This window comes from Hippocampus zosterae, chromosome 19 (assembly GCF_025434085.1).
Source record: "Hippocampus zosterae strain Florida chromosome 19, ASM2543408v3, whole genome shotgun sequence".
NCBI classification, from domain to species: Eukaryota; Metazoa; Chordata; class Actinopteri; order Syngnathiformes; family Syngnathidae; genus Hippocampus; species Hippocampus zosterae.
The window spans coordinates 1869110-1894458 of record NC_067469.1 but is presented as its reverse complement, the minus strand read 5'-3'; the positions used below and the strand labels follow the sequence as shown (position 1 = coordinate 1894458).

The 25349-nt window shown below is 46.3% G+C and overlaps 2 protein-coding genes across 5 annotated transcripts in view; both read right to left on the bottom strand.

Annotated features, from left to right (window-relative positions):
- LOC127592012 (proteasome subunit alpha type-6) overlaps nucleotides 1-25349 on the bottom strand; it is a 224603-nt gene that overhangs the window by 3759 nt on the left and 195495 nt on the right. The window lies entirely within an intron of this gene.
- On the bottom strand, nucleotides 9432-22593 carry LOC127592013 (protein FAM177A1-like). Of its 4 annotated transcripts, none has more exons than XM_052052382.1 (6): nucleotides 22498-22593; nucleotides 22121-22209; nucleotides 10781-10996; nucleotides 10410-10476; nucleotides 10205-10302; nucleotides 9432-10115 (listed from the first exon to the last, which is right to left on the bottom strand). In XM_052052382.1, the coding sequence occupies exons 3-6, from the start codon at nucleotides 10868-10870 to the stop codon at nucleotides 9924-9926; spliced, it is 447 nt and encodes a 148-aa protein (XP_051908342.1). In that variant the 5' UTR covers nucleotides 10871-10996; nucleotides 22121-22209; nucleotides 22498-22593; the 3' UTR covers nucleotides 9432-9923. The 4 variants fall into 4 exon arrangements, with proteins under 4 accessions (XP_051908342.1, XP_051908345.1, XP_051908340.1 ...); XM_052052385.1 differs by having other exon boundaries at nucleotides 10781-10987; XM_052052380.1 differs by lacking the exons at nucleotides 22121-22209; nucleotides 22498-22593 and adding an exon at nucleotides 11153-11407.

The following is a 25349-nucleotide window of genomic DNA, read 5'->3' as shown; positions in this document are numbered from 1 at the left end:
GGGCGAGAATCATTCAGTCGCGCACAGCTTTCAGGTTCGGATTTTCAAGAATGCATTTTATTTTTATTCATGAGAGGGAATTTCATGACCTAAATAGTCAACTCCTCCACCCATGCTGTCTGCCTTTAGGTTGACTCTTTATTTTCCACACATAACCTTTTGGTATCTCTTTGAGTCCCCTCTACTTCGGAACTTAGTCTACGAAAGCACCTCTCATTCATATTTGTATAGTGTTTCCACTTTGTGTGTGAAAGACACCCCCCGCCCCCACACCACCACCCCCGGGTCTGTTTGAAGATGTGTGGGAAGCAGTTCCGCTTATTTCAGGTGCTGTCCAAGCACAAAATCTTCAATGTTGCAACATATTTTGTTCCATTTACTGTTTTAGTTTGCATCAGAACGTTCACTTAAATGTTAAGAGCTTCAGAAAGCACTCATCGTCCATGCAAATAAATACAATAAAGTAAAGTTTTTCTTTAAGCATGTTTTTTTTTTGGGGGGGGGGGGGGGGTAGAGCCAAGCAAGTTACATAGTGAGAAAGAAGATAAAGAGAAGTAGCGTAATGCTAGGAACAGTGCGAATTGGCATGCTTTTTTTTTTTTTTAATTTTAGCTTGTGGTCTGTCATGTTGCAAGCACACATATGGCTGCAATGTCACTTGGTCGTGTTGCAATGCCTAGTGAACCCTTTGTTCGCCTCCTTGCATAAACAGTCGACTTTAGCAAAGAAGAGATACATTTGATTTCACGCTTTGCAGGCTTTGGTAGAAATATGACACAGTAAAAAAAAAAAAAAAGTCTTGCATACATACTATGTACATGCTTAAACTGTGCAGGACAACGTAACTTTTAGCAAAACACACTCACGCCGAGGGACAATTTTGAGTGGTCCATTCACCTGCCATGCATGGTTTTGGAAGGTGGGAGAAAACCAGAGTACCCGGAGAAAACCCACAAAGGCACGGGGAGAACATGAAAACCCCACACAGGTAGGCCGGAGCCAGATGGAACCTCGTACCTCGTACGTGCTAACCAGCCGAACACCGCGCCGACCTTCATTCTAAAATAAATAACCAAAATATAGAATTAGAATTCTCGAAAGTCAAAGTCACAAAGGGTAACTCAAAGCCTCCTCAAGACACTTTGAAAGTGCATGTGAGCGAATCATTCCGTTTTAAATGAAATGTTTCCGTTGATCTAAAATGAACGGGCCAATCTAATTCACTGTGGAGAAATAATTCAGACAGACTCATGGCCCTTTGGCAAGACATGTGTCAGAATCCATGTGACCGTCACCAGGCCTGATTTCATTTCGGAAGTGGAGCTGCCTTGTGTAAAAGTTTATAGCACAGCATTTAATTAACGTGAATCTCTTAAACGTTTAGCGGCGCGACCGAACCCGCAGCCCAAAGGCATGTCGCCAGCAAGTCATGATGACTACGACGTTCCACAGAATGCCACTCGTGCCTTTACGACTGTTTGAGTTGTTATCTTATTGTCATGGAAACCTTTGTTGTATCTCGCAAGAATGAGAATCAGCGGGCGTGGAGCAAACATAAAATACGCACGCGCTTGGATGATGGGTGACGATACGATCCTGCAACAGCGTCAAAAGCGTTTTGCAAGTCATTTGCCTTTCATCGGCTGTTGCAACCAATCTCCAAATGGCATACATGACACACTTGAAACGGGTGTCACAGACTCATTTTATCATGTGCTGCATAAGACAGAAGGAAAAATGGATTATGATAGAATGTCATCTAAGTCTGTCACAATACTGTTTATCCGCTGTCCATTCATTCATTAATTCATCTTCCGAGCCGCTTGATCCTCACTAGGGTCTGGAGCCCATCCCAGCTGTCTTCGGGCAGTAGGCGGGGGACACCCTGAATCGGTTGCCAGCCAATCGCAGGGCACACAGAGACGAACAACCATTCGCACTCACACTCACACCTAGGGACAATTTAGAGTGTCCAATCAGCCTGCCACGCATGTTTTTGGAATGTGGGAGGAAACCGGAGCACCCGGAGAAAACCCACGCAGGCCCGGGGAGAACATGCAAACTCCACACAGGGAGGCTGGAGCTGGAATCGAACCCGGCACCTCTGCACTGTGAAGCCGACGTGCTAACCACTGGGCTACCGGGCCGCCGCTGTCCATTCAGTATACCGGTATATTTTTTCTGGACCAATCGTGTATTTAACTCAGATTTAACTACTGGCTTCAACCGATGAGCTAAGTAAGCATTACCTCATTGCTTTAATTCACCCCCCCACCCCCTCTTACGCTATCTCATTGCGGTTCACGAGATGACCTAAACATGCAGCACACTAATCCTCGTCTTTTAATAGCCATCTGCAAATTACACAGGTCAGCGCTGACAAGAGTGCAATTTTAGTTTTTCACCAAAAGCCTTTGAACTGTAATCTTCACGCTCTAGTGTTTTTTTTTAACTTAAATTCAATTTCAAGTCACTGATTAAATGATGTGAAGGAAAATTGTAAATAGTACTGCGATTTATCCATTTGTGTTCATATTGTATTTAATTGAAAGATGTTTGTTGTTTTTTTTTCTCTTTCTCCTTTCTTTCTACATACATTCTTGCTGCTGGAGGCTGTAAATTTCCCCAGTGTGGGACGAATAAAGGATATCTTATCTTATCTTATCTCATGTGCGAGTAACAAATAAGGAAAGTGATGCATCAAACCAGCGTGATGAAGCTCAAAGGGAACAATGAGACCACTGTATGACTAAATACAAGGCAAGCATGAATGGCGACTGCAGTTGCGGTACACGATGGCGACTGAAGGATCCACCAAATAGCATGACTCATGTTCGACACACTACTGTACGCCTATAAAAATCCCCCCCACCTCTCAAAAGACTTTAGCCCCTCATTAATTGCATGTTTGCACTCTCGGTGGATGGAAAAAAAATGTTCTCATGGATCATGGATTTGTTATGTCAATGTACAAAAAAAAAAAAAAAGGGAGAATAAATAAAGAACGACACCGAGCGGTGATGTCATTGCAGGGAATGCTGGGGGAATTTGGAGTGACAAAACTTCCCAAGAATTCAACAGCTGATGGACTTTTTGTTTATTTGAAACATTTGTTCGGGCAAGACGACAGCTTGATCGAGGGATTTAAAAGCCGTTAACGGGGCGGGACTTGACTTTATGTTCACACCTAAATTCCCTCTCGCTGTTCCTGCCAGTTCCTTCATGCTTCCCGAGTTCCAAACTGCTGTCAGGAAACTTAAATCTTACTTCCAATATCCCCGGGTGGGGGGCGGGGAGGGGCGGGGGAGAGATTGATTGCTAGCTTGAGGGTACTCGGGACTTTGAAAAAGGCTCCACAGCACTAGATGTGACTTTCATTTCAGCAATGAGACGTTCTGAAAAAAAACACAGGAATGTCCTCACGCTGCTCGGGCGGAATTTTTGTTGGGAATTTCCCGCTATTGTGTGTGTGCGTGTGTATGCGTGCGCGCACATTTATGCACTTCTGGCCTGTGTGCAACGCCTGAACGCCTACAAACAAGTCTGACCGACTCGCATGAGTGTCTTATTCTGGAATCGCAACGCAGATGACAACAACCACCCCCAAACTTGTTCACGTCTTTGAAACGGCATCGCTCAAATGGGAATATCAGTGCAAAACACACACGCGCGCGCGCACACACACACACAAAACAAGTCTCTCGAAAGCAATAACAGCAACCATTGGTGTGTTATTATTGCATAATCGGGCCGCACCCTTGCCGATCAGTCACCCTGCCTCACTCATTTCCCGGCTGCCCGGGATCCCCGCAGTGAAGGTCCCGAGCTAACCTGGCCCCACGCGAGCCAACTTTGCGGATGTTCTTTCAAGATGCTAATGCCCGCCTCCATGCCATCATTTCGAATGCCCTTAGGAGAAGGCAGCATCCATTAGCGCCAAGGGAAGTTGAGGAGTAACGAAACACGGCGGCGCACAACGCGAGCCAGAGAAGACAAAAGAAGCCATGCTGACCACTGTTTAGAATCGAGAGAAAACGAGTTCCCAAATAGCACATTTTAGTGGTCTCACTCGAAACCGTGTAAACAGAAGAGAGTGAAATTAGCAAGAACATAAATTAATAGGGGGCGGGCCGATAGTCCAGTGGTTAGCACGTCGGCTTCACAGTGCAGAGGTACCGGGTTCGATTCCAGCTCCGGCCTCCCTGTGTGGAGTTTGCATGTTCTCCCCGGGCCTGCGTGGGTTTTCTCCGGGTGCTCCGGTTTCCTCCCACATTCCAAAAACATGCATGGTAGGCTGATTGGACGCTCTAAATTGTCCCTAGGTGTGAGTGTGAGTGCGAATGGTTGTTCGTCTCTGTGTGCCCTGCGATTGGCTGGCAACCGATTCAGGGTGTCCCCCGCCTACTGCCCAAAGACAGCTGGGATAGGCTCCAGCACCCCCCCACGACCCTAGTGAGGATCAAGCGGCTCGGAAGATGAATGAATGAATGAATGAATGAATGAAAAGAGACCCCAAAGTCCCACACAAATAGTCAAGACACTGGCTTGAAAGCGTATCGTGACAATTCAATCCAGCAGCTGCGTATCTGAAGCTCACAGCGCCAATTTCGGACCGCAACACAAATGCAAAAAAAAAAATAATAATAAAAATCCACCGTGCGACACTATCCTCTTTGAGATCCCCGCACCTCCATTGTGGTATACGATGAATTATAATTAGCATTCCTTGAATACAATTGTTAAGTTGATCAAAATCCAAAACAAGAACAAACAGTTATATTACTATATTTTATAAGTATATCAAATGTATCTATTTTAATTCAGATTCATGTAGTTATTTTGCACTAATCTTTTGAATTTGTTTTTGAACTCCTCCAACGATTTGCTCATTTTCAGTAAGTAAACAGTAACAGTAAGTGGTAAACAGAAGAGAGTGAAATGGGAAATTAGCAAGAACATAAATGAATAGGGAACAGAGGGAAGAGCTAATCAGTTAGTGCCCGAGACCCCTCATGAGGATCAGCGGATGGATGGGGGGGGGGGGGGGGGGGGGGAACAAAATCCCCCACCAAAAAAATACATCTTTTTTTTGGGGGGGGGGGACCAGTCTGACTTAGAAGGAAGAAAAACAGTAAAAAAAAAACATAGCAAAGTCACGAGGTAAAACTGCAAGGCATTTTATTCTCCGACTGTCCCGAAAAGGAAACCGTAGCCTTAAAACCAAGATCCTTTCCAAACTGTTAATTGTCGCCACACGCTGCCCGTCCCTCTTCCTTTGTGCTTTGCACTTGTTGGAAGTAACGCAGCTTGAGGAGAGCACAAATTCTGCCCGTTTTTCGCGTGTCAATTCTGCAAGCGCGCTGGACTACCGCTGACCTCCAGTAGCTCTGCTACTTGGAAGCGGAGAGTAAAAAAAAATCCCCCAAACTTTCCCCTCAGCCCAAATCTTTCCTCCCGCTGCCAAGAGAACGCTCTTTTCAGGCTTCCTATAATTCGCACTCGGCTGCCGATCCACTGCAGTTGATTGACGGGCCGCCGGGCTGGCCTCCTCGGTGCAGTGCATGGCTCCTAAATTGCTTTTTCCAGGGGAGGGGGGAGGACCGAGGGCAGTGTGACTATAGACGAGGCGTGAAGGGAGAGACGGCGGTGGAAAAGCGAGGACGAGGAGGTGAGGGGTTCCTCGGGATGCTTTGGCCAGATGTGTACAGTAGCGGTTGGCCAGGCGCACATCTGCAAACGTTTGAATCGACTTGGGGGAATTCCGCTCTCACTGTTTCTCTTTGTTCGACCGGATCGTCAGCGCGGGACAATGAGCTGCTTGACTGCCTCCCTCAGCTCTCGGTCCTTTCAAATTTCCCCCTTTGTGTCACGAGCTGCTTCCCCATACAGACAAACAGACCCGTCTGGTTTGCAGCTTGAGCCGCGTCAGATTCTTTGCTCTGAAAAAAAAAAATCAAAATCAAAATCAAAGATAAAAACCGTCGGCCCAGTTCTTAATCACTACCCTGCACCAGTCGCAGACATATGTTGAATTCTTTCTCCAAACAACGTCTCTCTCTTGTTCTGAACATCTCATACAAAAGACATTAACCACAAAAATTGGTGGCGGACAAAATGCTTTCAAAAAACAGCAAAAGCGATTTAAAAGGCAGTAAGTGGGTTAAATTTAGCGAAACGGCTAAAAATATCAACTGTGTCGCTTGTCTGTGGCGTGGGCAGAGGAGAAGAAAAAAAGCGGGGTGGGGGTCGGGGGGGGGGGGGGGGGGGGTTCCTCTCCTGCAGGATGTCGGAAGATTTCCTCATTGTAGAATTCCAAAATTTGGGCCTCATTGACCAAATAGGTTTAGGAAAGATTTTGTGTTTGTCAACAGTGGGAAATATTTTGGTGCCCAACAGACAACAATAAGCGGTATCGACCTGAGGGTGGGATATGACACATTTCCTTTTTCCTCGTTCACACCTCTTTGCTTTTTATGTCAGAAGCGGTCAGCTATTTATGGAGGAAAGTACCCAACGTATTTTGCATTCCCGTACCTGTTCCGCAGCCCAGGCACATGATCATCGAGGGGATGTTTCTCCACGGTTCTCTTGTGAGTTACATAAATCAATCAGAATAAGGAAACGGGCCTCCGCAACTGCGAGTCACAAAAACGGCAACTGACCGGTTGTGCTTAGTCAAAGTAAGAGTCCGACTTCGTTTTTTCACTGACAGAATCAATTCGATTAGATCTGTTCTTGTTGTTTTTTGTTTGTTTTTGTTACGGGGGAGCACAAGGGTACGGTACTTCCCGCATGTTCAACCCTCGCTGGCGTGGATTTATTTTCTGCTCCCTCCCGAATTCTCCAAACATTCATTTTAGGGTCATTAAAGACAATTGTTCATAGGCGTGCATGTTCGTCGCCATGCGCCGTGCGGTTGGCTGGCAACCGGTCAAGGGTGTACACCTTAGCCTCTTGCCAAAAGTCAGCTGGAATAGACTCCGAGCTCACTTGCGAGCGGAGTGAGAATCAAATCGATGGAGTGATGAATTTTTGTTCTTCAAATTCCAACTTGATCGAATGACAGATGTCTGATCACATCTTTAAACTGCTTCTGTCGAGATTTTGTTCCTCATTGCCGCCGGTTACACTTATACGAATCGACATACACAGCATTCATTCATTCATTCATCTTCCGAGCCGCTTGATCCTCACTAGGGTCGCGGGGAGTGCTGGAGCCTATCCCAGCTGTCTTCGGGCAGTAGGCGGGGGACACCCTGAACCGGTTGCCAGCCAATCGCAGGGCACACAGAAACGAACAACAATTCGCACTCACACTCACACCGAGGGACAATTTAGAGCGTCCAATCAGCCTGCCATGCATGTTTTTTGGAATGTGGGAGAAAACCGGAGCACCCGGAGAAAACCCACGCAGGCCCGGGGAGAACATGCAAACTCCACACAGGGAGGCCGGAGCTGGAATCGAACCCGGTACCTCTGCACTGTGAAGCCGACGTGCTAACCACTGGACTACCGGGCCACCCGGTATTGAAACACGTATTATTTTTTTTTAAGCCTGCCATGCATGTTTTTTGGAATGTGGGAGGAAACCGGAGCACCCGGAGAAAACCCACGCAGGCCCGGGGAGAACATGCAAACTCCACACAGGGAGGCCGGAGCTGGAATCGAACCCGGTACCTCTGCACTGTGAAGCCGACGTGCTAACCACTGGACTCCCGGGCCGCCATCCGCAGCATTTTACCAAAAAAAAACAAACAACCCGGACATTGTGCTCCAGTCGGATACTCAAGAGCTGCTGAAACACGCTTCTGATAACGGCCTACTTTAATCATGTGGGGTTCACTTTGTCGACGTTTTCACTGCCATTGTTACAGCCACCTGCGACATGCAAAATGGCAGCTGAAAGCAATCAATCCTCGGGAAATTCCAAAACACAATGCACAAAGTTTTGTTTTTTTTAACCTTGTACAAGTGACTTTTGTGAAGTATTATTCTCAAATGAGTAATACAAGTAGCGGTAGTAGTAGTCATGGTGGAAGCGGAGCTCGTTCTTATATTATGTGGTCATATCCTGAAGTCATTTTGTTTTCTCCTTGAAGCCATGGACACACGTTATCATGCAGGACAGAATCAATCAGGGAGTTCTTCTTCCCCCCGTGGATCTTTGCTCGCGGGACCTGCTCACCGCCAACAACAGAGGGAGGCCATGATAAAAATGCTGCTTATCGAGAAAAAAAAACTGCTTTTACAGCGCAGCGGGTAGGCACTCTGCGTTTTTAAACCACAGAGGATGAAAAGACGGAAGGGGGGGTGATACCGGAGACCGTGTTGGAAATCCCCTTCCCTCCGCAGGCCTGCCTCATGTTGGGCCCCACGGAGGCCCACATCAAAGGAACTGCTGCTGTCCGTATATATCGCCCGCTTCAGACTTTCTTGGTGATGGCCCTCTTTTCCTTTTGTCTAGCACTCCCTCAACGCCTGGTGCTATTTTTACTCAGGTATGTGCCTCGTATACCACAATGGAGGTGCGGGGATCTCAAAGAGGATAGTGTCGCACAGTGGATTTTTATTATTATTTTTTTTGCATTTGTGTTGTGGTCCGAAATTGGCGCTGTGAGCTTCAGATACGCAGCTGCTGGACTGAATTGTCACGATAGCCAGTGTCTTGACTATTTGTGTGGGACTTCTATCTTAATGACACTTGATGGATTTTTTTTTTTACAGTCTCTTTTCATTTGTTTGCTAAAACCCTCCTGTGGAAGTTCCAAAAGTCAAAACACTTACAAAAGAGGCTGGCATGCCGTTTTGAGACACCCGGCGACTACACAGATACCGTCTGACCTACAATATGCAAATGAGCATTGTGTCAGATTACGTCGTGCAAATAGTGGGTGCTAAAATACAGGCGGTAGGCTGGTAAATAGCATGTCGGCATGTTCTGAACGACAGCCCTCTGCTCATCCAAACCCACAAAATGCCAGGTATCTACAAAGCACCCGGCAACTTGAAGTCGCCATATGCAAATTCAGGCTTGGCGGTGTCGCTCATGGAAGCAATGAATCAGTTTGGGAGTTCACAAGCAGGCATTCGGGTGATTGACAAAGGGGAGGTTCACCAGTCGTGAAGCAGAGCAGAAGGAATGTGCATCTCAGTGTCTCAAAAGTCGCTTTTTTTGTAATGCCTACATACTGTAACGAAGCCACGAACAAATGTTGACTTCGAATTTGTTTTTGCTACACGTCTTCACCGTGATTCATCAAAAATGATGTGACAAAAGATGCTAGGGAATATTGCCTACTTCACAGTCCCTTTTCAATCCCAAATCCTTGTGTTTTGGACAACTGTGCCCTCTAGCGGACATATTGAACACGACACGCGATCGTGCACGAGGAATTCCATTCAACCGAACAAAAAAAAACTCCACTCACGTCTAATAATCAATGAAATGTTTAATTTCAAGCAATTGCTCCATTTTAGAAATCCTGCTCTCAGTGGTGCCCTCAGAAGAGTGACACCGTGGAACGAGCGCAGTGAGGTATTCTGAAAAGAGTGACACAGGCTCCTTTGTTTCCAGTCACAAATGTGACAGCAGTTTGTTGCTAAACATCTACTGTATCGAAAACTAAAGTCAGTTGCCATTCGTCTTGTTTTCGGGAGACGCGGGCCGGGCACTGAAGTGGTGAACCAGGCACAACGGCTGGTCCATTATAGGCACGAGGGCGGAACCTTCTAACGATCAACTTCAACTTTTGTCTGCTCTACTAAGGTGTTGCACTGCAATGGATGCAGTTTGAAAAAAAAAAAAAGACCCGTGTTCATGTGACCCACTTGTGTTACGTCATACATACTGTGCAGGGTTCTTGTTTTAGCAATGCAAGTACCCTTTTCAAGTTAAGTACGTAAGCAAGTATCTGTCGGGATGGTTAAGTGACTGTGACAATAGCAGGGACTACCGTGGTGCCTGAAAGCGCTTGACTTTCATTTTGGATCTTGTAAGTCACATGAGGCGGTGCAGCAGGAAGCTTTGTTCTGGTGACCGGCTTGTCTCCCGGCGGGTCAAAGGAACGTTCGGCCTCTTCCGACAGTCGGTTTTCTTCTTCTTTCTCCTCCTCCCTCTGACCAACAGGGACGCAAGAGAACATTACAGCTGTTCGACCTCAATGAAGCGCTTGGACAAAAGAATGCCCCTTTTTGCGGTGCTGACCTCTTTCTTCATTTTGTAGTATTCATCAATGGCGTACTGATATTTGGCCGATGTTATCCCAAAGAGGGAGGCTATCCTCTCCCCCAGGTAATCACATGCTGCCAGAGGAAGACACGTTATGAGCCATATCATATGCTACGTTTCAATTCGTTCACCATTTTCATATACGCATTTTCACTATCGACAGAAATTGTGGGAAACAAACCTGATATGGTGGACGTTGCAGCTCGCCACACGTGAAACCAGAAATACGGACCCCAAGTCATCTTGGACTGCAATGCAAATCACATAGACTTGAGTGCATAGAAATGGAGGCTGGCCTTCTGCAATATTTCTTGTATGTTGCATCTCAAATGTCTACTTGTGGGACCAGCAACAGTTGCAGTCAACCGATTGGCACTTCTGCCAGCAGTTTCCCGTTATCGCGATTGTTTCCTTGTGAAACAATGAAAATGGTTGTCTGTGAAAACAGACACTGGGAACAATAATCGTAACCAGTAAATCAATCAATAATCAAAATAAATAAATAATCAAATCCAGAAATACAGGAAAGAAACACTTGATGTGCTCGCTCACCCTCTCTGCTTCAACCGAGGGGGAGAGCAGGTCCCTCCTCTCTGGCTGCCTGTCTTCCTCCTCCTCCTCATCGGTACTGTACTCCTCCATCGTCTCCCCACTGGAGAAATGGATGACCCTCCGAGGGGTCTTCTCCCTGCGGCGTTCTCTCTCTCTATCGCCCGGCTCCTCGCTTTCAGATTCCCTCGTTGCCTTTGGCTTCGGAACCTGAGAACACTCCGCGCACATGAATATATTTTACTCTACTTTTGTGACGCGCACACGCAACAAAATGACAACGAACCGGCGGCTGTCACGTGATCACAAGCGCAACTCGTGAATAGCGCGAGAATCTATTAAACGGGCAGGGGAAGGAAGAGTATGTTCACAGACCCCTTCCACGTCCGCACTCTTCGTTAAATGCAACGGTACGTCTTCCATTGTGGCAATCTCGTTGCGGGCTGAGGATGCTGACGACGCCTCTCCTCCGCCGACCGGACCGGAAGTGCCGCACGCGATCTACCGTACGTAACATCCACTTGTACTCGTTTTGGAAATATGCGAACGTCAGATGCGATTGTACTCGGCCTTCAATCGTTACACTTTGCATTTCGGCAAATAATGGTTCCTTGACAATGGGGCCAGGAATTAGCCTGCAGGCCGATGTACTGGTACATAATATACAGTATTTAACATCGAAAAACGCATGTGTAGTGCAACACACGAGCGTCAATATTTCTGTGCATTTTATGAAGTTTCTCACAAAAATAATAACAAATAGTTTAAAAAAACGCCCATGGAAGCCATACCGGTGCGAGAGGACGGCTATTAATTATTATTATTTTCGACATCTCTATTATTTAATTGTACAGAGCAGTAAAAACGTGTTATACGATCTGTCACGTTCTGTTGTAGTACGTCTTACCACCACGAGATGTCACTACCGCTCCATCTAATGCCTTAACGCACCCCTTCTCAATCTATCTGCGTGAGTTGTAAATGATATGGATCTCCATGACGATGGAAATTATACCAACAAACAAAAAAAAAACACACACACACACACGTGGAAACCTGTTTGAGCTCTGTCCTAGGTGTACTTTGGATGATTCTTAACGGCATGTTTTTGTGGGAAATGCTTCCAGTGCATGTTGTGCAAGCTTTCCAGCCGCCCTCCACTGACAGAGATGTTAACTGTCCCCTCGGTGGATTTTTAAACCTCATTTGTTCCCTTTGTTTGCCCAAATTTAGTTGAAACAGAAAATGGGTTCTCGTTTGTCAATTGTTCCGTGCGTTGTTTTCCATTAACAACTGACAGAAGCACTTAAGGAGGCCATTAGCAAAACAGGCATAATTGCTTGTGTCAGCCGGTTATGTTGGCAAAACCGCATTGATCTGGAAGTGTCAAAAGTTACCGCGCTCTTTTGAAAAATCTTCATCTTTCACGTCTTTGCAATCCGTTAGGAGCGCTGGATGTTTTTTGCATGTACGGGTACCTGTTTTGCAGCTTGCTTTAAATGGTTTTCCACCGAGGCTATTTGTAAAAACAAAAGCACTTGTCCCTATAGAGCACTTGGGAAGAGCATGGAAATGGAAGTTGTTAGAACTTGGCAGTTATTGATCACTTGTCTGCCCGATAAAAATACGGTCCCAGAGGTGGACGGAGATGTTTAGGAGAATGAGAGCTGCCAAAAGAATAAGTCAAGTTTATTACAAGCTTTGTAGGTGATCCTATTTTATTTTATTTTTTTGGGGAGGGGGGGGGGGGGGGTTCAATTTCAAACTTCAAAATCGTCTCACCACGTTACACTTGAATTACTTCCATCGGGCCGACTTGGGGGAGCGATTGGATCGTGCGGATCGACATCGATTTGGTCCTTGTGGCTTATTGATGAAGGGCCAAAAGGAAGAGGATTGACCTGACATCGACCGTGTCGGTCGTGTTATTAAAAAATAAAGTGAAGGATTTGAATTGAGTCGACCACATTTCTCAGAAGGGAAATGTCTGAGAAAAAAAAGCATCTTTCAATAATAACAGGAGCTCGTTTTCAGAAAATCTTTCTGAAATCAGTTCTTTTGACGATGGCTCTCAAAGGATTATCAAAGGACGGAGCCGTTCAAGTGTCAAATAAAACAGCGGCGAATTGCACAACTGATGTGTCCACAGGAGATTACACGTGTTTCCATTATCCTTGCTTCATGCTTTTAAGAACATGTTCCCGGATTTCATTCATTCTTTGCTATGCGTCCCCGCTTCCAGCACGAATCCCCCCCCACCCCCCACAGTCAATGCGGCTCATTCCTTTTACTGGCCCATTGCTTCCAGATTGTTCTAGGTCTATGGCTCCGCTCATACCGTTCACGGAGGCTATAGGAGAGTTGTTCAATGCTCTGCAAAACACAAGAACACAAAAGGGAGGAGGCGCCCGATGGGGTGAGACAACAAAAACATCTTCAATAACGGGGCCAACGACATTTATTCACTCAACTTTGGAGTGTACCAGGTGTATATTATGGTGACCACATTTGTTCACAGAGAGGCCCCCTTTATTTGTACAAATTCTTTCTGTTGGCCCACAAAGTGGAGCCCGGAGGTTGGGAACAAACATTCTTGTGTGTTCCACAGTAAAAAGGTCCAAAAGGCAAGTGAATGGCATGACAATGAAAACAGGAACTGAGGCAGAAGGTACACAAGGTTGTTTTTTTTTTCAATATTCTTAGAGTGAACATTTCACTGTATTACTTATTGAGGCGCTTTGTAATTATTTTGAAAACAGTCCAAAATGCCGGTCACAAATACTTCTCCAGTGTCACTTTTACAAGTTCCGGCTGATGAATTAGAAGAGCGCAAAGTTACCAAAAGCCGCATCGTGTCAACTAAAAGGGTGCACATAAAATTAGCATACAGCATCCAACGGTCGTGTGTTTCTTTTCGGCTTTGCACGTGAAAACGAGTGCAAAACGGCTACATGTTATTGTGTGATCATTCAATGTGGCTTCATTTGAAAATGGAACAGCCCCAGAAAGTCTGGTAATGAAGCAAGCGTGCGCAAGCCATGCCGCACGACGCAAAAAGGCCTAATTGCGTCTGAAATATGCAGACCGTAGTCACAAAAACATGAGGCCGGCCGAGTGTCAGGGAGGAATTCCAATTTGGCATTTAATAGTATCATCATAATATGTTTAAAAAAAAAAAACTAAAAATCTAGTTGCTATTTTCCCCACCAACTATTCCAAAAATTCATTTTTGTTTCATAATCTAAAATAAATAAATATCCTTCACTATTCATGAAGATGGACGACAGACAAAATTGGCTCGGAGCCACCGCTGTCACTCCCGGCAGGTGGTCACCTGACTGCTGCTGCAGTACATTCTAGCATACGAATAGCATAGCTGACACGTCTCGCACCACCAGACGCAAACGACCTCCTTTCGCACTCTCACGCCACATGTCCTATTTCTCACCCTGTCACGCGGCTGTCAAATCGTGGATGTATAACACGCTATTTTAGAAGCTTGATAACTCATCTCTGGCAGTAATGCTCATTAACAACGGCTGCCGTGCACGTCATTAAAAAAAATAAAATTCGGGCCAACAGATTTACTTCCAGCAATGCATATAAAGGAATATGTCAATTTGAGTATAGCTGGACACCTTGCAGTCATAAGATCAAAGTTGAGTGCAACACTGAAAAAAAAAATAAAAAAAGGCACATTGCTAGTAGGTCAAACGGCGTTACGAGCTTGTGGACCCGTATAAATCTGTGCCATCCTCTCAAAACAACTCCACACACAGTCATGAACTTAATACTGCTGACTATAAAAGTCAATTCACACATCAGTAAAAAATGTCCAAACTGGGCCCAATTACCGTCGCCGCTATCTATCCCCCCCCCCCCCCCCTGTCATGGTGTCGCAAAGTCTCAGGTGTGAACGGGGAGTGGGTGTGTTAAATTCGCCCGTTATTGCTCAAACGCTAGAAGCTCGACAAGGGACGCGTGTGCCAAGGTGAGGCGGCGTGTATTTACATTAAGAGTGCAAATCAATCCATCATCAACGGCACGATGCTTGATATTTACATGTCCAAAGTCCGGCCCGCGGGCCAAAGTCCGGCCCGCGGTCGAATTTCATCCGGCCCTCGGCCCCTGTCATAAAATCAGTGCCGTCTGGCCCGCAGGTTGGGCGCAATGGAACACGTGTTGCATTGACTGAGGTCTCGTAGACTGGTGAGTGATGTTTCATAGAGTACTGCTTCCCTCTAGTGGCTAAATGAGTAATAGCATCCACTAAATGAGTAATAGCATTTAGACACTAGAGGGCATCACTCACGAGTTAACAAGACATGACTCCGTGTTTATATTGACTGATATGTCATATTTCAAATTCCTGTTTCAAATGAACCAAAAGAAATTCTTAAGATTGTTGAAATTCAAATAAAAATGGAAATGTGAAACAGACTGCCTTACTAAAATTTGTTGAACAATATTGTTGTTCAATGTAAAGAATGTCAGCCAAGGTCGGCCCCCCGACATTTTACCACATAAAATCTGGCCCCCTTGGCAAAAAGTTTGGACACCCCTGATCTACACGCTGCAAATGACAAAAGTGCGGTTCAACGTGACGTCGGCGTTTTGCGCATAGTCGCGCATTCAATGAAACGCTAATTTTTCTCCCCGCACTGCCCTCGTTGTCCTTCACCGCCGCAGGAGTGTTGTCCTTTTCACGCAATACATTTTCATGGCCACTAAAAATGCAATTCCAAGTTGGAAAAAAGTAACTTGTCATTTTTCTGTCCGTTGCTATGGTGAATCTCCATAATCGAGGCTCCGCCGATAATGTCTTCTTCATTGTGGTCGTGCGCGTGCACTGACTTAAAGTGACAATGAATTGAGTGAACTAATTCAGAACGGCTGTTCTGGAAACGAATATGCGGTTTCTCATTTTAGAGGAAGTCAACTCAGAATTCAAGTTTAGTCGAAGGGCCTCTGCAATGAGTCAAATAGCCCAAATAGGGGTCAAAGAACAATTTCTGCTCCTGACAACTTGTAACCGTGCAATTATTTACCATTTTTTAGTTTTTTTTATTAATATCCTGCCCGTATGATTGTAGATATTTATATTTGCACTCCATATTTCCGCTCACGCCCCGTGTCAGTCTGGCGATGGTCTCGCCGCGTCCATGTTCCAAAACGAATGTGTGGGCACGTTGTGCTACTCTGGAGGGCAGGATGCCGTTTCCACATCCTTCTCTGCCTATAATTAGCCGTCCCTGATAAAGCAGCAGTTTGCTGGCAGCGGCAGAATCAAACGGCGATGAGCAGGCAAGCTCTCCGCAGACACCAGGTGGCTGTCCTTGAGATGAGAGGCGGACTATAAGCAGCACACATCTGGAGGGCATTTCACCAGAAAGGTGATTGCGAATACTCTGGGATGCTAATTGCGCTCTCCAAAAATCACAAGTCGTCTACCACCTAAATGGTTTGATGTCCTGACGTTTCGATGTTCAAGGGGGATTTTTAGATGGGCGTTAGTTTGCTTTTTAAGCATCACGCCAGTCAGTTGAAGGCGCTTTGGCTGAATCTTGGGTTTTTAAATGACGGGAGAAAAGAGTGGACTCATTTATAATTTATATAATTTATGGGAGTCGCGGCTTGGAGTTTGAAGCGGATTATGTGGGACAGGAAAAGTGAACTAATCTCTTTTCGTCAATGGACGCTACAGCTTCGTGTTTGCTTTCAAAACTTTGCTTGTAGCAGACGTGTGCACATTTTTCAGCATGATGTCTCTGATCCACTGGTGAAAGGACACTTTGATCCTCTCCTCTTTCATCTATAACTGCTTCAGACAACAAAGTGTATGCAGAAAAGTGGTGAAGATTGCACGACTGTCTCTGTCCTATGTGTTGTCTTGTGTTATTTTTTGTTATTTTGACTTCAAAATGGCGCCGCGAGAGTGGCTGCCTTTCCAGCAGCTCCTATTTTTTTGTTGTTCTACTTTCTTCCTTTCATAACTTTGCTGCTGTGAATCTGGAATTTCTCCATTGCGAGACTAATGAAGGTTTTCTTTTCTTAATCTTATAACATTTGTCGAGTATCCGCTCGGCTTGGTCGTACTTGCTAAGGTTTGACACGCCATTTTCAACTGTCAAACGATAGCAACTCAGCAGCAGCGGCGGGGAAACGGCTTTGTTGGCCGCACCGTATCGAATCCCTCCACAAATGCTGACTCAGAATAATACAATACAATACAATACAATACAATACATCCATCCATCCATCCATCATCTACCGCTTATCCGGGGCCGGGTCGCGGGGGCAACAGCTTTAGCAGGGAAGCCCAGACTTCCCTCTCCCTAGCTACTTCTTCCAGCTCTCCCCGGGGGATCCCGAGTCGTTCCCAGGCAAGCTGGGTGACATAGTCTCTCCAGCGTGTCCTGGGTCTTCCTCGGGGTCTCCTCCCGGTGGGACATGACCGGAACACCTCACCGGGGAGGCGCTCAGGAGGCATCCGAATCAGATGCCCAAGCCACCTCATCTGGCTCCTCTCGATGTGGAGGAGAAGCGGCTCGACTCTGAGCCCCTCCCGGATGACTGAGCTTCTCACCTTATCTCTAAGGGAGAGCCCGGACACCCTGCGGAGAAAACTCATTTCAGCCGCTTGTATCCGGGATCTCGTTCTTTCGGTCACGACCCATAGCTCGTGACCATAGGTGAGGGTTGGGACGTAGATCGACCGGTAAATTGAGAGCTTCGCCCTTTGGCTCAGCTCCTTCTTCACCACGACAGACCGATACAACGTCCGCATCACAGCAGACGCTGCACCGATCCGCCTGTCGATCTCCCGCTCCCTCCTACCCCCACTCGTGAACAAGACCCCAAGATACTTGAACTCCTCCACTTGGGGTAAGATCTCCTCCCCGACCCGGAGGGGGCACTCCACCCTTTTCCGACTGAGGACCATGGTTTCAGATTTGGAGGTGCTGATTTTCATCCCAACCGCTTCACACTCGGCTGCGAAACGCTCCAGTGAGAGTTGGAGAGCCCCGTTTGAAGGAGCCAACAGCACCACATCATCTGCAAAAAGCAGGGATGTAATACTGAGGCCCCCAAAACGGACCCCCTCAACGCTTCGGCTGCGCCTAGAAATTCTGTCCATAAAGGTTATGAACAGAATCGGCGACAAAGGGCAGCCTTGGCGGAGTCCTACCCTCACTGGAAACGATTCCGACTTACTGCCGGCAATGCGAACCAAACTCTGACATCGGTGGTATAGTGACCGAACAGCCCGTATCAGGGGGTTCGGTACCCCATACCCACGAAGCACCCCCCACAGAACTCCCCGAGGGACACGGTCAAACGCCTTCTCCAAGTCCACGAAACACATGTAGACTGGTTGGGCGAATTCCCACATACCCTCAAGGACCCTGCTAAGGGTGTAGAGCTGGTCCACTGTTCCACGGCCGGGACGAAAACCACACTGCTCCTCCTCAATCTGAGGCTCGACTTCCTGACGGACCCTCCTCTCCAGCACCCCTGAATAGACCTTACCAGGGAGGCTGAGGAGTGTGATCCCTCTGTAGTTGGAACACACCCTCCGGTCCCCCTTTTTAAAAAGAGGGACTACCACCCCGGTCTGCCAATCCAGAGGCACTCTCCCTGTTGACCACGCGATGTTGCAGAGGCGTGTCAACCAGGACAGCCCCACAACATCCAGAGCCTTGAGGAACTCCGGGCGGATCTCATCCACCCCTGGGGCCTTGCCACCGAGGAGCTTTTTAACCACATCGGTGACTTCAACCACAGAGATAGGAGAGCCCACCTCAGAGTCCCCAGGCTCTGCTTCCTCCAACGAAGGCGTGTTGGTGGAGTTGAGGAGGTCTTCGAAGTACTCTGCCCACCGGTTCACAACGTCCCGAGTCGAAGTCAGCAGCGCCCCATCCCCACTGTACACAGTGTTAGTGGTGCACTGCTTCCCCCTCCTGAGACGTCGGATGGTGGACCAGAATTTCCTCGAAGCCGTCCGGAAGTCGGCTTCCATGGCCTCACCGAACTCTTCCCACGCTCGGGTTTTTGCCTCGGCGACCACCGAAGCCGCGGTCCGCTTGGCCAGTCGATACCCGTCAGCTGCCTCTGGGGTCCCACAGGCCATAAAGGCTCGATAGGACTCCTTCTTCAGCTTGACGGCATCCCTTACTGCTGGTGTCCACCAGCGAGTACGGGGATTGCCGCCACGACAGGCACCAACCACCTTACGGCCACAACTCAGATTGGCCGCCTCAACAATAGAGGCACGGAACATGGTCCACTCGGACTCAATGTCCCCCGTCTCCCCCGGAACATTGGAAAAGCTCTGTCGGAGGTGGGAGTTGAAACTCCTTCTGACAGGGGATTCCGCCAGACGCTCCCAACAAACCCTCACAATACGTTTGGGTCTGCCAGGACGGACCGGCATCTTCCCCCACCATCGGAGCCTACTCACCACCAGGTGGTGATCAGTTGACAGCTCCGCCCCTCTCTTCACCCGAGTGTCCAGAACATGCGGCCGCAAATCCGATGATACAACTACAAAGTCGATCATCGAACTGCGGCCTAGGGTGTCCTGGTGCCAAGTGCACATATGGACACCCTTATGTTTGAACAAGGTGTTCGTTATGGACAATCCGTGACGAGCACAGAAGTCCAATAACAAAACACCACTCGGGTTTTGATCAGGGGGGCCGTTCCTCCCAATCACGCCCCTCCAGGTATCACTGTCATTGCCCACGTGAGCATTGAAGTCCCCCAGCAGAACAATGGAGTCCCCAGCAGGAGTACTCTCCAGCACACCCTCCAAGGACTCCAAAAAGGGTGGGTATGCTGAGCTGCTGTTTGGTGCATATGCACAAACAACAGTCAGGACCCGTCCACACACCCGAAGGCGGAGGGAGGCAACCCTCTCGTCTACTGGTGTGAACCCCAATGTACAGGCACTGAGCCGGGGGGCAATGAGTATGCCCACACCTGCTCTGCGCCTCTCACCGTGAGCAACTCCAGAGTGGAAGAGAGTCCAACCCCTCTCGAGAGAACTGGTACCAGAACCCAGGCTGTGTGTGGAGGCAAGTCCGACTATATCCAGTCGGAAATTCTCTGCCTCACACACCAGCTCGGGCTCCTTCCCTGCCAGAGAGGCGACATTCCATGTCCCAAGAGCTAGCTTCTGTAGCCGAGGATCGGACCGCCAGGGTCCCCGCCTTTGGCTGCCGCCCAGCTCACATTGCACCCGACCCCTTTGGCCCCTCTCATGGGTGGTGAGCCCATGGGAAGGGGGACCCACGTTGCCTCTTCGGGCTGTGCCCGGCCGGGCCCCATGGGTGTAAGCCCGGCCACCAGGCGCCTGCCAACGAGCCCCACCTCCAGGCCTGGCTCCAGAGGGGGGCCCCGGTGACCCGCGTCCGGGCAAGGGAAACTGAGATCCATTAATTTTTCTCATCATAAGGGGTCTTTTGAGCCGTGCTTTGTCTGGCCCCTCACCTAGAACCTGTTTGCCATGGGTGACCCTGCCAGGGGCATAAAGCCCCAGACAACTTAGCTTCTAGGATCATTGGGACACACAAACCCCTCCACCACGGTAAGGTGACGACTCACGGACTCAATACAATACATGCTGATTTATATAGCGCTTTCACAACAGCGGCAGCTGTAACAAAGCGCTTTACAATATATAATGATGTCGGTGTTCCAAATATCTCATTTGGGTTACGGTAAGGAGACAAACGATGACTTTAGAGGCGACCGAGGCAGCAAAGTCGAGACTGTGGAGTCTAAAACTGCAGTGTCTGGATCGTAAAAAGCCATACGCACCGGATAAGCTAACGTTAACAGCTACACGGCAATGACAAATCTGCTCATTTTTTGACCTTAACCCCTTACTGCTCTTATTCCTCTTGTACTCTGTCCGCCCCAATAATTCTTCAGTCGCCTTAATGACTACATCTATACTATTAGAACTTGTCAGCCTTTAGTTCTCACCTTTCTTCCACCCGCCTCAAGAGACTCAGAGGTGAGAACCACGTATCCCTGAAAGTGGGTCACCTGTAAGAACCTGCGCAGATTGTGTCGATTACATTTTGTATGCATGTACATGTCAAGTTACCCATGAGCAAAGCTCTAGGGTCACCGTGTTCCGGGATATATTTTTTAGCCGACAGTGATAGTGAATAGTGTAACCCAGAAATGCGAAACAAGAGGCTTTGCTCTTCAAAGAGACACATCCCTTGGGAAAAAAAGACAAAACAACAAAAAAGTGCTGTTGTTGATTTGATTTCTGAGATGTTTGAAATATGTATTTTAAACCTTCACAAAAAAAATAAAAGACCACTGCGGTGATAACAGCATTCTTCCTCTGTACAATTTTGAGCTGAAATCTGATGTGCTAAATTGACACTTTTGGCTTCGCGTGATGGAATGCCTTTGTGATCCTGACAAGTGCTGACTGAAAACTGTCATTAAAGAAGCGGAACTACACTTACACTTTGAAATCCTGTCAAGTTTTTGTTCAACACACAGCGGAGAAGAAGTTATAATTGGCCATCAGGCGATTGTAATGGCCATCATGTCAGCTTCTTCACAAGAGGCTGATTCTCCTTGCTCCCTCGTCGCCTTGACTCCCTCACAGAATACAATGTTGGGTCTCTGAACAAGGCAACCCAATAAATACCCGGTCGCGACGTGACGGAGAAGCTGAGAGTTTGACAGACGAAGAGGAATATTAATCATCAACGAATATTAAGGTGATCGGTGGATATCTGAGCAAGCCTTGTATTGCACAGATTGTTTATTTTGTGTACCCTTTGAACATGTTCACAGTAAAAATGCTATATGGAATTACAGTTTTTTTTAAATTAAATTAAAGGTAAAGGTGGGAGAAAATCTGGGAAAAAGCAAAACTGCATCAAAGTTCATTAGAAGGTTGATTAGCGCACTCACAAGCCAAAAATCTTCCCTTGACTCATCTCATTACTTGAGTCATTGAACTTAATAGGAGGCTAATTCACAAGTTGTTTCAGCTCAGTGACAGAAAATCATGAATTACCCAACAGGCAATTGACAGTCTCGGTTCCTCTGCAACGCTCAAAATGTTGGTGTCAAAGTATACCGGTTCGATCCTGTTCCCACTCATCTTTTCAATGTTTACAACCAGGTGCCATGAAAACGTTCACTTACACGTCACCTCAATTCATCTATGAGGAATCTAATAGAGCAAGCTTTAAAAAAGTATTATTTGGACAGGGTGATGTAGGCATCTTGTCGTAGTTTGACTTGAAAATATCAGGTTTAGAATTATTCTAGTGTTCTTGTGCAGTGTGTTCGAAAAATACTCACCACCAACTTAAACCGTAGCCAATGAAGACAAAGGAGATCAAAGTTTGATCATTGACTTCCACAATTCCTCAAAGACATGCCGGTGAAAACTGAAAATAGGATAATGCAAAAAATGTCAATGTCTGTGCACAATCATAATGCATAAATCCACCTTATCATATGCACAAACACTCGTAAACAATCTGCTCTTTGGCATGTCATCATCCAAAGGTAATAGCAGCAAGTAGCCAGCAGAGGGAGTCATTTAATCGTTTCATTGAACTATCGTCTACGGTTGGGACACGAACGCAGGCAAATGCCACAATAAACTATGGATTTGACCAAACTCTACGGTTTATATTTTAACAACATCTCAAAAATGATATTATTGAACTTACGGCATTGCTTCTATGATGCTTTACAGTGGACGGCGGCAGATCGTACTCCGAGCATAACACAAGTCGCGATTAAACCGGAAAAGCCTAAACAGGAAGTTACATCAAAATAAGACGTCATCAATGACAGCTTAAAATGTTTTTACTCATACATTAAACTCACAGACAATTATTATAGATTTATATTACAAAAAAACATTTTATTAATCTTTGATTTTTGTTGTGTCCAGTTCTTGTCTGAATACTTAAGTTGTGAAGGCACCTTGACTGTACGAAAAATGGCAGCAATGCCAATTTCACCAGGCAATCAACGATTCGCATACAAGTAATTGAAATTCAATTTAAGGAACTTGGAAACACAAACACTGCATCGTTCGGTAAATGAATTATTTTTTTTAAACGATTATCATGTTTTCATGATTGCGAGAAGCCAATTTTGAAATTACAATTACATTTTGATTAATTGCCCAGCCCAACCTTGTAGGTCATTGAATGCGTGTCTTGTTTCAGCTTCCATTAATATCACTTTTTTTTTCTTAAATGAAACTCTGACTGTGACCTTCCAGTCAGTGATGCGCTCTATCTGTCACGTAAAGCCAAGCAATTATCATCTTAGTGACTTACCATCTACGTAATATGCTGTCATGTCCCTCTTACTGTGTGCTCTATGAAGTCTCATTATTATATGGTAAGCTAATAAAATTTTCTTTATCCTTGGGAGAAATATTTAGCACCCACCAACTTTTTCTGTCTGCATTTGTGTCTGAAAAAAAAAGCCATTCTGATAAAATAAATAAATAAATGTAATTCTGGAGTCCTCGCGTGCATTCAATAATCAGTAATTTGCAAAACGTGCTGCAGCCTCATCCAGTCTTATAAGTCATGGCATTCTATCTTTGTCAAATAGCTGACAAAAATCCTTTCAAGGGTTTAAATTTTCATGCTGGTTCGGTCAATAAACATTGCTTCTGGCATGGACTCTATGCTGGCACGTTCTCTTTCCCAACAAGCTTTCCACCTGGTAATTCTACCTCCACGTACAATACCTTCTCTCACGAAATCCTTTTGCTCAGCACAAAGTCTCAAGTGTTTGATTTACTATGAAAAGCGGCGGGGAAATGAAAAACAGACAATCATTTGACTTCTGCGGTATGTCCTGAATCACAGCTTCTCTCCTATTCTCGTCTACCGTCAATGATTCATTCGCGTTCCGTCTATCCCCCCCCCCCCCCTGCTCACTTTTATTGCAAAAATAAATGCTTCAACAAAATGGGACTAAAAACATACTGTAGCATATCAATTTGCTCTGGAAGATAAACCTCATTTAACTCGCAGTCTCTGCTTAATTTTTAAAGGTCTAAAAATCCATGCCGTGTGTAAACGTCTCATTCAGTGGCATGAAAAGTGTGATTTAAGCTTCCTGACCTCACCCGTCGACGTAGCTCCACAATTACAGGAATAAAGCAATTCCATTTCATTCACGTGAGGCCACCAAAGGCTATTTATAGCAGCTGAAAATGAAACACTAAGCATGGCATCAGCAAATATGTCAAAGGGGATTACTTTAGGGCAGGGGTGTCCAAACTTTTTGCCAAGGGGGCCAGATTTTATGTGGTAAAATGTCGGGGGGCCGACCTTGGCTGACATTCTTTACATTGAACAACAATATTGTTCAACAAATTTTAGTAAGCCAGTCTGTTTCACATTTCCATTTTTATTTTAATTTCAACAATCTTAAGAATTTCTTTTGGTTCATTTGAAACCGGTATATCACATGCAACTGCTTATTCACTTGACTTTTTCTTAAACAGAAGTCTACTGAGTGCAAATTGATTGATTTGAAACATAAAATGTATCACCATGACTTTTCAATAGTCACAAAACCTTTGACTCGAAGAACAGACGGCACTGATTTTATGACAGGGGCCGAGGGCCGGATGAAATTCGACCGCGGGCCGGATATGGCCCGCGGGCCGGACTTTGGACACGCCTGCTTTAGGGCAATGTAATACGTAGTTTGACTCGGCGTCTTGAACCATCCACATTTATTTGTAGACATTGATGTATTGGTTGGAAGTACAGAATGAAAAATGCAGGACGCATATATATATATTTTTTCTGAGCAGAATGATGAATTGAACTGATTGAACATGTGAGAGTAAAATGTCAGCCAACTCAAGAGCAGCTCTCTCGACCTATCTTCAAAAGCACTCCTCTTGTTTAGATCGCATGGTGTGAAGCGTTCGTAACCGTATACTGTTAATGTGGCATAATTGTTGACAAGAAACTGCTGCATCATGGCAGAGAATAGAAGGATCAAAAACAACCGTGGATAGACCCACGGTCCTGCTCTCATTTTCAAGCGACTCTTAAAAAATGAAACCACATGACTCCCATTCGTTCTCATTTGCTGTTTTGTTTCCCCCCCCCCCAATATCTTCATGCCATATGTTCAGGAGGACTATTTTCAACAGCGAGAGTGAGTGTGTTTTCCGCGAGGCTCTCGTAAGCCCTCTGACCTTCGGTTTAGAATGAGGACTTTCCATTCCAGGACAACTTGCCCTTGGAAGCGCTCTGCTGTCACTTAAACGGCTAATGACTTCCATTCCCCGGGCGCAGGAAAATTACGGGGTCTAATACAGCAAAGTGGCCCGGCTTTTGGTGTTTTAGGGATAACAGATTGTTTCCAAAGTAGTGGAAGGGAGCACGCTTATTGTGAGGAAGCCTCATCAATCATCATTTAATGACCCCTTAAAAGGGTGGGTGCCGCCCGCGGGGGGGTTTGACATTAAACTGCCAAACATATAAGGGCAAGACTACTGTAAGTTGCTCACTCTGAGCAGTTTCCAAGTCCA